The 15,653-nt window shown below is 38.7% G+C and overlaps 1 protein-coding gene across 1 annotated transcript in view; it reads right to left on the bottom strand.

Moving 5' to 3' along the window:
- Nucleotides 1–9,728, bottom strand: part of hcrtr2 (hypocretin (orexin) receptor 2) — a 109,305-nt gene extending 99,577 nt beyond the window's left edge. Inside the window, exon 1 of the mRNA XM_066678269.1 lies at nucleotides 9,509–9,728. Coding sequence (XP_066534366.1) covers nucleotides 9,509–9,728 — 220 coding nt within the window. The remainder of the gene's footprint in view (nucleotides 1–9,508) is intronic.
- Nucleotides 9,729–15,653: the final 5,925 nt, after the last annotated feature.

The following is a 15,653-nucleotide window of genomic DNA, read 5'->3' as shown; positions in this document are numbered from 1 at the left end:
CAAAATTATTCTAGAATAAACTTACATTTATGTGTTTTATGACAGAAAAAGCAAATAAAACTTTATGTAAAAAACTTTTTTCATTTTTCACACATACACACATGGACAAAATTGTTGGTAGCCCTCGGTTAATGAAAGAAAAACCCAAAATGGTCACAGAAATAACTTGAATCTGAGAAAAGTAATAATAAATAAACATGCTATGAAAATTAACCAATGAAAGTCAGACATTACTTTTCAACCATGCTTCAACAGAATTATTTTTAAAAATAAATTCATGAAACAGGCCTGGACAGAAATGATGGTACCCTTAACTTAATATTTTGTTGCACAACCTTTTGAGGCAATCACTACAATCAAACGATCCCGGTAACTGTCAATGAGACTTCTGCACCTCTCAGCAGGTATTTTGGCCCACTCCTCATGAACAAACTGCTCCAGTTGTCTCAGGTTTGAATGGTGCCTTTTGCAGACGGCATGTTTCAGCTCCTTTCAAAGATGCTCAATAGGATTTAGGTCAGGGCTCATAGAAGGCCACTTCAGAATAGTCCAATGTTTTCCTCTTAGCCATTCTTGGGTGTTTTTAGCTGTGTGTTTTGGGTCATTATCCTGTTGCAAGACCCATGACCTGTGACTGAGACCAAGCTTTCTGACACTGGGCAGCACATTTCTCTCTAGAATCCCTTGATAGTTGTGAGATTTCATTGTACCCTGCACAGATTCAAGTCACCTTGTGCCACATGCGGCAAAGCAGCCCCAGAACATAACAGAGCCTCCTCCATGTTTTACAGTAGGGACAGTGTTCTTTTCTTGATATGCTTCATTTTTCCATCTGTGAACATAGAGCTGATATGCCTTAGCAAAAAGTTAAATTTTTGTCTCATCTGTCCCAAAGGACATTCTCCCAGACGTTTTGTGGCTTGTCAACATGGTAGTTTGGCAAATTGGCTCAAACAATGACAAATGGTGCGATCTGACACTGATGTTCCTTGAGCTTGAAGTTCACCTTTAATCTCTTTAGAAGTTTTTCTAAGCTCTTTTGTTACCATTCGTATTATATGTCTCTTTGATTTGTCATCGATTTACCTCCTGCGGCCACATTCAGGGAGGTTGGCTACAGTCCCATGGATCTTAAATTTCTGAATAATATGTGCAACTGTAGTCACAGGAACATCAAGCTGCTTGGAGATGGTCTTATAACCATTACCATGCTTGTCTATAATTTTCTTTCTAATCTCCTGAGACAACTATTTCCTTCGCTTCCTCTTTTCCATGTTGAGTGTGGTACACACCATGTCACCAATGGTCCTATATATACTGACTGATTACAAGATTGTAGACACATGTGGTGCTAATTAGTGGACACATCTTGATTTAACATGTCCATTTGACATTATTTTCAGGGGTACCATCATTTTCCTCCAGGCCTGTTTAATGAGTTTACTTTTTTAAATAATTCTGTTTAACCACCATTTTCATTTGTTCATTTTCATAGAATTTTTATTTATTATTACTTTTGTCAAATTCAAGTTATTTTTGTAATCACTGTGGGTTTTACTTTCATTAACCAAGGGGTTCCAACAATTTTGTCCATGTGTGTAGAAGCTCTGTCCTTGTAGTCTCTAGTTATGGTACATTGTCATCCTTATGGTTATCCCTGTTGCCTTGCCAACACTGTTTAGGAATGTGTAGATCTAGTCTGTTCTTTTGTTTTGTATTCATTAAATATTGTGTACTCATCTCAGCAAATGCTTCTGATTTTACATTAACCTGTGTACTTGTGACAGTTTGGAAAATGAAAAGAAAATAGATACAACAGACTTCCATCCATTTTTTTTTATTTAGCCTTTAAGTTAACCAGACAGGCCATTAAGAACAAATTCTTATTTGCAATAGCAGCCTGGTAAGTGCTGAACAATGAAAATAGCCTGAAACTAGGTACTTTTTGTTGTTGTTGCTCGCTCATTGTTCCAAGCGAGCAGAATAGAGACTAAATTGTGATGTTTGAAAAATTATAGACTGCCTACTTGCCAGGTAAAATTGTCAATCTCGAAATGCAGACTTCCCACACAAATTAGCCATTTGTAAAATCTATAAGATACACTAGAGTTCACACTTGTTTTTATTCAACTCACAACAGAAGCTCGTCAAATTGCATCATGGTATCCATGCAGCAAGATCAGCCAAAATGTCACTGACAGATTCTTCTCAATCTTTCTGCGCCTTTCAACACGGTCAACTATAAGATGTGGTTCCTCAATCTCTTTAAACCTTGAAATCATGGACACTATGTATAAGTGGTCCTGGGCTTATCTGAAGAGTCAGTCCTATAAAGTAACATGGACATCCAATCTATGAAGACTCTCCACCAGTATCCCATGGGAGTCTGTGCTGGTCCCCTTCCTTTCTCTCTTGAACCTCATCTCATGATGCGATAATATCCTCTTATGGGATTTATTCTAAAGTTGTTCAAGTTGTGCACAGATAACATTCAACTAGCCTTTTCCTACCCACATTCTGAGACTTTGTATTCTAGTTATGTCTCAACATGCCAGGCTGAGAAACAGTATCTTCATGGATGACAGTCCACCAATCAAAACTATCCTACAAACTAAAAATACTATTACTTTACGACCTCATTCAAGAGCTTCCTGGTCACACCCTTGTTGAAAACCTAACTTGGTCATGCATCCAGGTGACTGTGAGGAGTTTGGTGTGTCCTCCCCATGTCCGTGTAGGTTTCCTTTGGTTGCTCCAGTTTCCTCCCGCAGTCCAAAAACACACATTGGTAGGTGGATTGGCGATTTAAAAAGAAAGTGTCCATAGGTGTGAATGTGTGAGTGTGTGTCACCCTGTGAAAAACGGGCACTAATGATATGTTGGTCGCGAACGAACCGGTTCAAAGAGCCGGCTCTTGTAGTGAACAATGAGAGCCACTTCCCGTCCTGTTTTTTTCTAAGGCTTGTCATTCAACCAATCAGAGAACAACAAGCAAAGCTGAGACACTTGGTTTTCCTGAATGCCAATCTGCCTTCCAAAACATAGTTGAAGAAAATGTTAAATCAGTTAAATGTTTGTTGACAGTTGTGGTTGTTTTAATCACTACCGTTGAATGCTGCTGTTTTGCTGTTTTAATTTAATAAGCTATTTTGTAATACCTACCTTTTGGGTTACATTGGCTATATTTCAGAGTTTACAAGTAATTTTTTATTAAGGTGTTTAAATAAAAATCCAGTTATTTATACAATTGAATGTGTGAGTGCAATCAGTGAGTTATTACAAGCCATAAAAACAATTGGCCATTGCAACACTATTTATTATTTTTAATATTGAACAATAATATTTTGTCCATATAGTCATGTAAAATGTAGGTAATATTGTTCTGTACCAGTGGAAATAAATGGTAAAACAAAGAGCCATTTAGGAGCCGAAAGAGCCGGCTCTTTATGAAGAGCCGAGCCAAAAGAGCCGGCTCCCCAAAAAGAGCCGAAATTCCCATCACTAACGGGCACCCCCTCCAGGGAGTGTTCCTGCCTTGCACCCGCCTAGGCTACGGACCCACCACGACCCTGACCTGGATAAGTGGTTACAGACAATGGATGAATGATATGAAATATCATTAGTAATCATTTGTGATTGGCATGGTGGCACAGCAGATAGTGTCACAGTCACACAGATCCAGGGATTGGCAACTCAAAAGTGTCCATAGGTGTGAGTGTATGTGTGAGTGCGACCCTGAACTGGATAAGTGGACCCAAACAGCAAAACTCTTAGATAACTCTAGAGAAAGTGAAAATGCCAAAGTAAAGAAGTCTAAGACTTCAGAATATGATCTTGAAACGTAAGGTAATGTAATGTGCAATTATTTGTCATAGTACCACAAAATCTGTTTGCCGCATTTAACCCCTCTGTGGAAGTGAACACACACACATACTAGTGCACTAGGGGCTGTGAACCCGGGGAGCAGTTGTAGGTTCTGTGTGTTGCTCAAGGGCACCTCAGCCATGGATTGAGGGAGGAGACAGTACTGTTCCTTCATTCCCACTGCACCCAATTTTCCCGCCAATCATTGGAATCAAACTAACAAACTTTCAACTCTAACCCTAAAGCCATGGCTGCCCACAACACAGGTATTTCCCATATTAAGGTAAACCACATTAATGGAGAAGACAAGGTAAGATCAGTATCTGGCAAGACCTGAGGTTCAACCTTATAGATGAATGTTTATTTGCTATTTGGAACTAGTCACTGTTGCCCTTTCTATCTATGTGTTATAACAGATTATGAATGACTTTTAGCTGTTGACAACCTAATTAATAAAAAGAATTTAAACCATTTATAAACATTTATAAAGGTAGACTTTTTCTAAAATCGTACCAAATATTCAACCCATTCACTCCAGGGAGGCCACCCAGCAACCAGTCTATTGTCATACATCAACATCAATATGTTACTGTCTGGTCTTCCTTTGTGAACCATCGTATCCTTGCAAATAACCCAGGGTGTTTTAGTACAGCTTGACTTTTTCCTAAGTCTTTTCACTTAGGAAAGTTCACCCATGCTACTGCACTATTTGTTGGCTATTTTTGTTTGAGGTGTTGCAAGAAGAATTACAAATCTGGAAGGCTGGGCTGATGATATAGAGAAAAATAAATGAATATTGAATAAATGAATATATGAATAAATTACTGTATTTCAATGAATGAAAGAAATTGAAATGAAATTAATGGAATTCATGCTTTATTCTCTCTCTCTCTCTCTCTCTCTCTCTCTATCTCTCTCTCTCTTTCACACACACACACAACAGTGGGCAGCTGGGTTGGTTGCCTTGCTCTAGGTTGGAGACAACATTGTTCGCTCAATCCCTCCCACCACCAATTTTCCTGCCAGTTGAGCGAATCCATCCAGTAATCTTCTAGACCCAAATCTACTTCACTAACACTTAGGCCTCCCCTGGCCCCAAAAAAACTACACTCAAAGAGAGTGAGTATGACTTGGGTTTTAAATCACGGAGCTCAGCCACCAGCTATAAGGATTGGGTGCGTTAAAGTAGTGCCACACCCTGGTGCGTATGGATAGTAGCAGGCCCGTTCCTGTTTGCTCTAGAAGGGCAGTGCTTCTGTACTCCTCTGGTAGTAGGAGGTATACAGAGAGCCCTTATAGCTGCTTTGTATTAGCTACTTACATCAGATTTAAAAACCTGCAAAGCCAAGAATAGACCAACTTTTCCCTACGTAATGACAACAGTCAAAATACAAATCTGTACTATGAGCCCTGCACATTAAAAACATTGCTCAGTTTGAATGGTCACCCTTCAAAACGCATGGAAGACAATACCTCAGAATATTTGCTGACAGGGATATATGCTTGAATAAAAATGCTTTTAAAAAAAAACTTTAACCAACTTTATAAAGATCTTTTGAGCATTGATTTCACTGTGTATTGTTTATTACAATGTAATTAATAAACCATTATAATGGTTATATTATCTAAAGACCATCTTTGAAAGACTGAAAAAGGCATTATAATTCCAGATTTACACCGATTTTAACTGGCTGCCCCATTGGACTCTGAATAGTTACAGATACATGATGGTTTTTGTTTAAACATAATTCTTTGCAGCAGCTGATTTAATAAATGACTTCATATTTATTGAAATAAATTAATTAAATAAATTTATTGAAACTTTAAAAACAGAGTATTCAAATATGACCTTAATGGATAAACATAACATCAGCGTAAGCAGCAATCTTAGTCGTTTATAAGGTATTATAGAAATAGTTTTGCCTGAATATATTAGCCTTTAGATATGTATGTATTACGTCATAATAATCCAAGCACATAAATGTGTGTTTCAAAGTCTCTAGCAAAATCTTATGTATAAACAAAAACAAGTATGAATACAAATCTGATTTCACCATTCAGGCTCCCTGAAATATCACTGCAAAGAAATCCACAGTCTCCTAACTGCTTGATATTTCAGATTCAAAATTCATAAGACAATTAGATGAACTTATAAAGACACTTAGTGCCATTTCCTTTTATTTTGGTTGAGTTTATATACATTGCATGAATGGTTTAATTAATGAAACACAACCAATAACTCTAATCAATAGCCAATTTTCCATCTACATCTGTTTACTAGTGCTGATACAGCTCTGGGCTAAATTCAGAGACCATCTATTCATTTATTTAATTTTTTAGTCAAAAAAGCTAATTAGCAGATTGTAATCATTTTCCAGTGCTAACAAAGCAAGCAATAGATAATAGAGAAAACTTCAATAATTAAATGTAATATATTTTTTTCAGAAATGACAATTTTTTTTCAGTGTCTATTCTTTTACTTTGCCTTTTTAAAGCTTGTATTCTTTTCAGGACACTTGTTTACCATTTTCCAAAGAAATCTGCAGAGGTCATTTTTAACCCTACGGAAGTTTAATCTTGCCTTTCGTTCATATTGGAATAACACAAAGCCACCAGTCATAACCTTTGAGAGCAGGCAATTTCAAGCCAAAATTTAGTGAGAAAGCAACGCAGCATTTGAGAGACAAATTAAAGTGAGATTTTCCCTACTTTATGGAAATGAGTTACGATATAGAGACATCAACAAAAGAAATGACTGGATATAACAATTCCTTGGAACAATGGAAGCAATGTGCTCTCTGGGGTCCTAGCCAAGTCCCTAGCCTTGACTCCTTGAAATTTTAGTCCTTGCAGCCAATTTGAACCTATTCCCAAAGTGTGATGCCCAAAAAATGAAAGAAGGTAAGAGAAGCTCACAGTATAATGCATCTTTACATATTTACAGAGACAGCTTAAAAAAAGGACACTTGACAAGCTCTCAAGTAACATAATGAAAATCCTAAACTAGAAAATATTGGGGCATCTTTTGGCCTCTAATATGCAAACAGGCCACATTTTACACCTTTTTCACAAGGTAATATAGGTTCCACAGGGTTCCACTGATTCTTAATGAAATGTCTGTGACATACCTTGTTCAAAATACCACAAGGATCAAACAACATAGCAGCCTTCACACACTGTCTAAACAGCCCTGTTCAGAATGACCAGTTTCAGCACCTGTTCCTTTAAAAATGTAACACCAGTTGCCAGAGGAAATATGAGTTAGACGAGAGGATCAGGAATGCTGGTATGCAGAAACATAGCAATAATATTAAAGGAACACTAGGTAAGATTTTGTACTTTTGTTCCTAGGCTCCTCCTACAGATGCAAAGGGTAATTCACTTTTATAGCACTGTCCTGAAATCAAGGAGATGGGGGTAGTTTCTTATCCTTCTCCAAAAGGTACACAGTGCAGTTTCTGCAGTGCTGAGCCTGGAGTAGCAGTGACAGAGGCTCTATTTTCCCTATAACATGTCAGTTGATCACCATAATCATTTTGAAGCAGTAATTTTACAATAAAAATATTACACAATGTTCCTTTAAAGATGGAGAACAGGAATTCGGAATTCTGACATACATTATATGGCCAAATTTCTGTGGACACCTGATTATCCAGCAGGATTTTAAAGGTAGCAGTGAATGCAGCAAAATGGGACAATCAGCTTCTACTTTTCTGGTAAGGCTTTACACTGTGCTGGAACATTTCAGTGATGATTTGACAAAGAGCAAGTCAAAAGGGAACACAGTTCTCATACTGCACAGTCTGCTTGGCATTGGGCATGGAGATGCCAAGCTCATGTGTAGGTTAAACCCAACATGTTATTTTCTTTCATTGCTGTACACAATGGGTGCACCTTAATTTGCTCATTGTAATGGGTGTCTACAGATGTTAAGACATATACTGAAAAAAATTAGTCTATAACAAGTATGCTTGTGTCACTGTTACTGAACCTTTATGCACTGTATATCCTTGCACCTAAGCCCATCTATCTAATCTCTAATCTAATCTCACAGTTATCATAACAGAAAAGAATGGCTTCTTCAGAGAATAATAAATATATAATATTTGGCTTATTTTATAAATTATTTATTTACAAGTCCCAAAATGAAGAAAAAGCTCCAGACAGTGGAGAGTAAGGAAAGAGCATTGATTATATTACAGCACTTTGTGTTACAGATCTGCTGTAACTGATATTAAAACGGTTGAAAGCTGAATTTTTAATCCTGAGCCAGAAAGACAACACATTCGTGAGGATTCTGTTAATATTAATACATCCAGAGAAGCTCTCAACAAGACTGTGAAGGGTGCAAGGTTACTGAAGTGTCCACTTCAAATTTTTCCATCCAAACAAAAGGAAAGAAATCTTCAACATGCCTCGCACTCCTCAGAAAACCACAGCCAACGGACATGCTGAACACACAACGGTACAATATAGAGCTGGCAGAGTGTAAATGTCATAGATATTATGCTCATAATGAAAAGCAAGCACTGAGCATACTGCAGAATGTTGTCTGGAAACAGGTTAATGGTAAATGCAAGCCTGTACTGTATGTCCAAAAATATGTAGACACATTTTTTAAAAGGTGAATGCTGGTGTGACTTTTTAGTAACAGTTGTGCATTAACAGCTTGAACCCTGTCAATAAAAATCTACATGGAACCCTTAAGGAATAAGGTGTATATATACTCACACCCACCCACCCACACACACACACACACACACACACACACACATATATATATATATATATATATATATATTAGTGCTTCAGTGACACTGTGACACAGTGGTACTGCTTAAGTTTTGAATAAACACTGAACTAAACTCACTGTTTACTCTTCTGGACAAACAGACTTTGCTGGGCTTGCTTGGAGATGTAAAATCAGAAAATCAGAGACAGTTTCTGTTGATTGTCTTCTAGTATTACATCAGTGGACACAGGATGCTGTCACCTGGATTCTTTGGATTCTCTGTCCAGCAGTGACACTGAGGGCTTTAAAAACTCTTGCATACCTGCTGTGTCTGATCCACTCATTCCCCCACAACACACACTAACACATCACCACCATGTCAATGGCACCACATTGCTGTGAATTATTCACCCCTAGAAAATCGTACCTGCTCTGTGGTGGTCCTGTGGGGATCCTGACCACTGAAGAGCAGAGTGAAATGGGGATAAGAAAGTATGGAACAGTAAAACAGTATATAACAGCATGTTCAGTGCCAAGTACTGAATAGTAAGGTATGAAGCCGTTCAGCACTGGGCTGTGAAGCACTGGAACTGCATTCTGGAGTGCGGAGTGATGAAGCACCATAGTAGGTGATGTGATCCAGACCTAATCATCCAAGATCACAGCTTGATATCAATTTTGTTTGTGTGGCTGAATGCAATAAAATCCTCACAGCAATGACCCAACAGTTTAAAGTAAGAGAAGAAACTGCTACTGGAGCAAATGGGGATGAGCATCCTATTGATATATTGTAGAAGAGGAAAAAATAAAAATAAAAAACGTCGCTGGAACAAATACTTCACAAATCTTTGGTCAATGTACGTCCATCTGATTCAAATGCGAAATAAATGCCAAAAGCCCGTGTCAACTTACCCAGCGTGTTTCCGACCAGAGAAACGAAGAACACGATAATATATCCCGCGATTAAGACCCATTCGTACTGCTTTGGGTGCAGATATTCTCTCCAGATGTACTTTAGAAGTTCCTCGTCCTCGTCCAGCTGTGGAGGAGCGTAAGTTTCCGAACAGTTGAGCCGCTGTTCCGCCGCTGAGCAGCCGTTACGGCTGTGCTGATCCACGGTGAACCCAGCCATGCCGCTCCCGCGCGTCTAATGCATGACAGACGCTTGGTTCGCTGAGGGTTTTAAACCGAGAGCCGCGCGCTCCCCGCGCAGTGACGCCTCTGACACGCGCACAACGGAGGCACGCGCGGAAGAAACAGTCCAAATGTAAACCAAACTCCAGAAGCAGCCCAGTTGCGCGGCAAACCAACTTGAGTGTCACCTGAAATGTACACTGGAGAAGGCAAATTTGAGCCTAAATCCTATCATTCTAACGCTACACCTAAGCCCACCACTAGGCATCACCCTTACCCTAGCCCTCACCTCCAAGCAATTTATCCGAGCTCGTCAAAAATTTCATTGTTGACTTCTGTAAACCTGCAAGTGTAATTTAACTCAAACGTGTTGCCTGTATAAAGAGTGGAATGTGATTTTTTTTTAAATATAAACATATTAAGAATTTGATGCCTGCAGCACACTTCCAAACTCTTTGAGCAGAAGGATGGTTAGGTTACCTTTACTTTTAATTAAACATCTTAATAATTTTGGAACTGAGGATACAAATTGTACAAAGTGGAAATGAGGATTATTTTCCCATTATTGACTGATGCTTCAAATGAGACAGACCTGGCCTGAGGATTGATGTATTGCTTTACAAGGCTAAAAAGACTAAAAGACTAAAGATATTTGATTTAAAAAGGATTAAATTTGAATAAATCATTGGGCACAAGGCAGGAACACACCCTGGAGGGGGCGCCAGTCCTTCACAGGGCAGCACACACACACACACACACACACACACACACAATCCACCTCTGTCTTGTGGACACAGTGCGAAGACACCAAACTCTTCACGGACAGTCACCCAGGTAGCATTTTATGATCCTCAATTACAAATATTATAACATAATATAATCTACAAACTAGCATAAAATTAGTGTGCAATTACCAGGCATTTACTATAAAAAATAAATTTCTGACCAACAGTCTAACATGTAGATTAACCATTAATCTGGTAATATATTGAACTGTTCCTCAGTTTAATATTCTTGTCAGATATCAGGCTGATACAACAATATCTCATTCAACAAGATTCACAGATTAATCAAAAACCCCAGAGCTTCTCTAATTAGTAAATTCAACATTTTAATTTGCATCCACTGCTGTAGGCATTCAGATGTGCACAAACAACTTACTACAGAAAGACATTGACCAATGAAAGTTGATGTTCTGGAGCCAAGTCTACGGTAACCCCTCAAGCATGGGCTAAAGGGATATAAAGCACCAAGCACTGAGACACATGTCTAGGATGATGGGCTAATATCTTATATCCTTTGTATGAGTTGGAATGAGGTTTGTGGTTCTAATACCACTACCTAATATTGTGTATGTTTTCATGGCTTAATGCAGTCAGATCCTCACAGCTATGTGCCAACCCCCAGTTTAAAGCCTTTCTAGAAGCCCTCAAGCTGTTAAAGCAGCACAAGGGACAACAAACCCCCTGTAAATACACTTAATATTTGAAGACATGCTTAATTAGCAGGTTTCTAGAAGTTTTTGGGGTACAGTGGCAGTTACAGCAAAGAAAATCCAACGAGCCATGGTTAAATCTTGAGAACAAAGCAGCAGGTGCAAAAAATTTTAAATAACACAAAGACAAAGACTAACATTTGTTAGTCAAAGACAAGTTTGGCTGTCCATAATTATATGCTATGTTAAGCATTATAGACATAAAAAGAGGTCCCCCTTTTTTTTGCAACAGATATTTATGGGGTTTTTTTTCTTTTTTTTTCTCTGAAAATAATAAAGCTGACAAACATAATTTTATTGCCCACCAGAAAACATGATGATAGATTTGTCAAATAGCTACAACAGACCATTTTTCAGTTCTACATGGCAAAGGTTTCAGGTCTTTTATTATGTTCCATACTTAATATTTTGAAATGATTCATGAAATCAGGAGATGAGTATGAGTTTGATCTTTGAGCCCTCATATGGCACTGCATAAGAAAGCTTCATGTTATAGTCACAGTATTTAAAAAAAATGTCATTCTGTCATTTAACAGAATCTGCCACATCATAAAGAAAAGCAACTACTACACAAGGAGAAAGTCAAATATACATTCTCTGATACCAAGCTCATTACAGATGGTCCAAAAGAAAGTAGCAGTATTTGGGGTGATCAGGAATCCATGTTTCTGCTGATTTCCATAAAATAAATCAATAAATAAAATTTAAAAATATAAATGCCATCCAAGAGCCTGTATCTTTCTTGATATGGGTTGGGATCATGGATGACTTACATATGAGAGAAATTTCCATTGATGTGGAGACATACATTGTGTTTTTAAAGACATATTCTGCCATCAAGTGGATGAATTTTTTCTGGAAAGTCCATGGTTATTCAGCAAAATATTATCAGGCCTTCTGTATTTGCTACAACAACTTGGCTTCATAGACACAGATTATGTGCTTGGCTGACCAGCCTGCAGTCTAGATCTGTCTCCTATGGCGCGCCATGAATACTATGATCTGGCAGCAAATATCACAGACTGTTGAGCAGCTTACATCTTGTATGTGTTTTTTATTTGTATTTAACCTACTGTCCCAACATTTTTGAACTTGTAAAACGCATGTTTTCATTAACTGATATTTACCAGGGTTAGGCCAATAGTTTTGTTGTATGCTATATAAACTATTTAAACTCCTCAGAATCCATTTTCTGAAATAAATTAATATCACACATCAGTTATAATATTAATTAAATCATACAGTCATTTATTGTCTGTAACGGCTTATCCAGCTCAAGGTCGCAGTGGGTCAGGAGCCTACCTGGAATCATGAGACACAAGGCGGGAATACACCATGGAGGCGGTTCCAGTCCTTCACAGGGCATTAATTCATTCATTCATTCTCTGTAATCGCTTATCCAGTTCAGGGTCGCGGTGGGTCCAGAGCCTACCTGGAATCATTGGGAGCAAGGCGGGAATACACCCTGGAGGGGGCGCCAGTCCTTCACAGGGCAATACACACATATTCACTCACACCTATGGACACTTTTTGAGTCACCAATCCACCTACCAATGTGTTTTTGGACCGTGGGAGAAAACCGGAGCACCCGGTGGAAACCCACGCAGACACAGGGAGAACACACCAAACTCCTCACAGACAGTCACCCGGAGCGGGACTCGAACTCACAACCTCCAGGTCCCTGAACCTGTGTGACTGCAACACGACCTGCTGTGCCACCGTGCCGCCCCAGTTAAAATATTACTGTTGTTAATAAAAACAGTGAGTGAGTTTTGTTCATATTCAAGTATTTGCATATGCACATAATACCTAGATTTCCTTCAGTTTAGCTAATTTGCATGTTTACTATGCTATCATCTGTTTTGGAATAGTGTGGTAAATGCAAGGAAATACTTGCACTCCACTCATAAAGACATTTTTTTTGGCACACAAACACATAAACACACAATGCCTTCCAAGGTGGAGATGCTATGAATGCTGGGATCTCTCCTGCGAGTCCTAGCCCCACCACGTTTTTGGACACCGACAGTGAGAATGGTCTTTAATATGGTTTTTAGGTTGTGCAGTATTATCAGTTTGACAGAATTAATTCATTTTCATGTTTTTGTTCATCAAAGCCCTCTTCCTACAACACTCAGGGTGCCTGATGTTAAACAGCACTGACAGCCAGTCCAGCCATTGATCTGCAGGATAACAACGGAATTAATGTAACTCCTACCTCAGACATTGAACAAAATGATAAATAAATCAGTCATTCTAACTTTATTCAGCATAAAGTGCCTGCTAAAGGCAAGTTTTCTACCCTCTCATCATCTGGATGAGAGAAAAACTGAGGTAGGATATCTCGGCTACCCTTTGCTCCAGTTTTGACACAGAGGTGGTTTAGGCAGCTTGGGGGTGGTTTCAAGGGGTAGTTTTGAATAATTGGCTTTTTTCCCCTGAGAGATTACATTGCTTTGTCATATATTTAGGGTTCAGGCACTCCAGTATACTGTGTATTCTTATAAACCACAGAGGATGATCATGATGATAATGGTTAAGAAGATGAAGGTACTTTTGCCACACAGACAGTGGTGGAATTTATGTGGGGTCCCCTCCTATCTTTTTAGAAACCTTGGCCAAATATAATTTTTCGTTAAAAAAAATCTAACTGAATGAACAGAGGTAAAAAGTATGAACATATGGATCAGCATTTATTTAAAACCATTCTCCAGCAAGCTTGCTAAGTATTTGTATTTTTTAATTTGAAAATGTTATTCCAGATGGATCCAGCTGTGGCCTCGCAGACTCTCACTCCACCAGGAGACCCTCAGGCAATAGCCTTTGTTGACAGAAAAGGCTATGAGCCCACCCCCAAAGCAACCCTCTGTCAAATTTCAAGCACAAACCAGCTAAAGTGAATGTACTTGGCAGTTAAGGACAGCTAGCTAATTAAGAAGGAAACAGTAGAACAGAATGTTTTTCAAGAATGAAAATTGGGAACTTGATTGCAAGACTACAATACAAACATGTTGCACCTTTCAGATTGATGGTTGAATATTTAATAAATAATTTTTGATAAGCGGCATGGTGGCACAGCAGGTAGTGTTGCAGTCACACGGCTCCAGGGACCTGGAGGTTGTGGCTTCAAGTCCCGCTCCGGGTGACTGTCTGTGAGGAGTTTGGTGTTCTCTCTGTGTCCACATAGGTTTTTTCAGATTTCCGAGCTTCACTTTCCTCCCATGGTCCAAAAAACACACGTTGGTAGGTGGATTGGCGACACAAAAGTGTCCGTGGGTGTGCATGTCACCCCGTTAAGGACTGGTGCCCCCTCCAGGGCGTGCTCCTGCCTTGCGCCCAGTGATTCCGTGTAGGCTCTGGGCCCACCACGACTCTGAACTGGATAAGCGGTTACAGACAATGAATGAATATTTGATAAAATGTGAAATGATAAAACTTGCTGGTTTCTGTTTTTCAACTTATGCTTTTCACATAGTTGTGGAACCTGCTTTTCTGTGTTCATCAGGAAGCAAACATACAAATGAACAAGGTTGATCAACATCAATATATGATCAAAATAATAAAATACTACTTCTAATAATAATAATTTCCCTTTGTATTTAACTGGGAATATGTTGCTCTATAGACTACTGCAAAGAGGCAGTTTAATTTGAATAAGCATTTTTAGTGTTTTCATCTTGACCCTTTAATGCCATCTCTTTAATCTGAATTAAATATATATAAGGACAAGGTTATGAATGAATTAGGTAGTTCTTGCATTTAAGAAAGTGGGTCCTGTCAGTGTATGCATAATATGAATGGCACATTTCTATAACTATTCATTTTTCAAATAAAGTGTTATCATAAACAGTAGTCTGCAGTCAATAATAAAACTATTCTAAGGCACACTTCAAAGGATTTCGCTCTCAATAACTGGACCTGTGTGCCCTGAGATGTCTTTAAAAAGGTCAATGGTAAAACATGAAGAGATGGTTTAAGCATGCAATTCAGTGCAATCTTTGGTAAATGATGGATTCTGTGAACGATGATCCAGTCATGATGTGTAAGCTCTTGTGCTCTTTCCCTCATCCCCAGTCTTAGGCTAACCTCCAGAAATGGATTTATTTTTTCTCACCTTATGTCCTTTACTATATGCAGACTATTATACCATGCAGACAAGACAGTCCGTCTCCCGCACAGACGAAGGTCAAAGAGGCAAGCAGCATTTCTGTCTTCTGTTCCTCACAAGGAACTTTATTATTATAGAGATTTAAATGCCTGAGATTCACCGTCATGGAAATCACACTCATTTCTTAAGGTCTTCCCTGTTTGATGTGTGCGAGGGAAGTGGCAGAGGTCCACCCTGCATGACTTTCATGAGCACATTTGGCATTTTTATCTAAGCGCAAACACCACACAGTGTTGACAAAAGATTTTAATTGCTTTCTC

This window comes from Hoplias malabaricus, chromosome 8, assembly GCF_029633855.1.
Source record: "Hoplias malabaricus isolate fHopMal1 chromosome 8, fHopMal1.hap1, whole genome shotgun sequence".
Taxonomy (NCBI): Eukaryota; Metazoa; Chordata; class Actinopteri; order Characiformes; family Erythrinidae; genus Hoplias; species Hoplias malabaricus.
The sequence above is the reverse complement of the archived record's forward strand: the minus strand, read 5'-3'. Positions and strand labels throughout refer to the sequence as shown.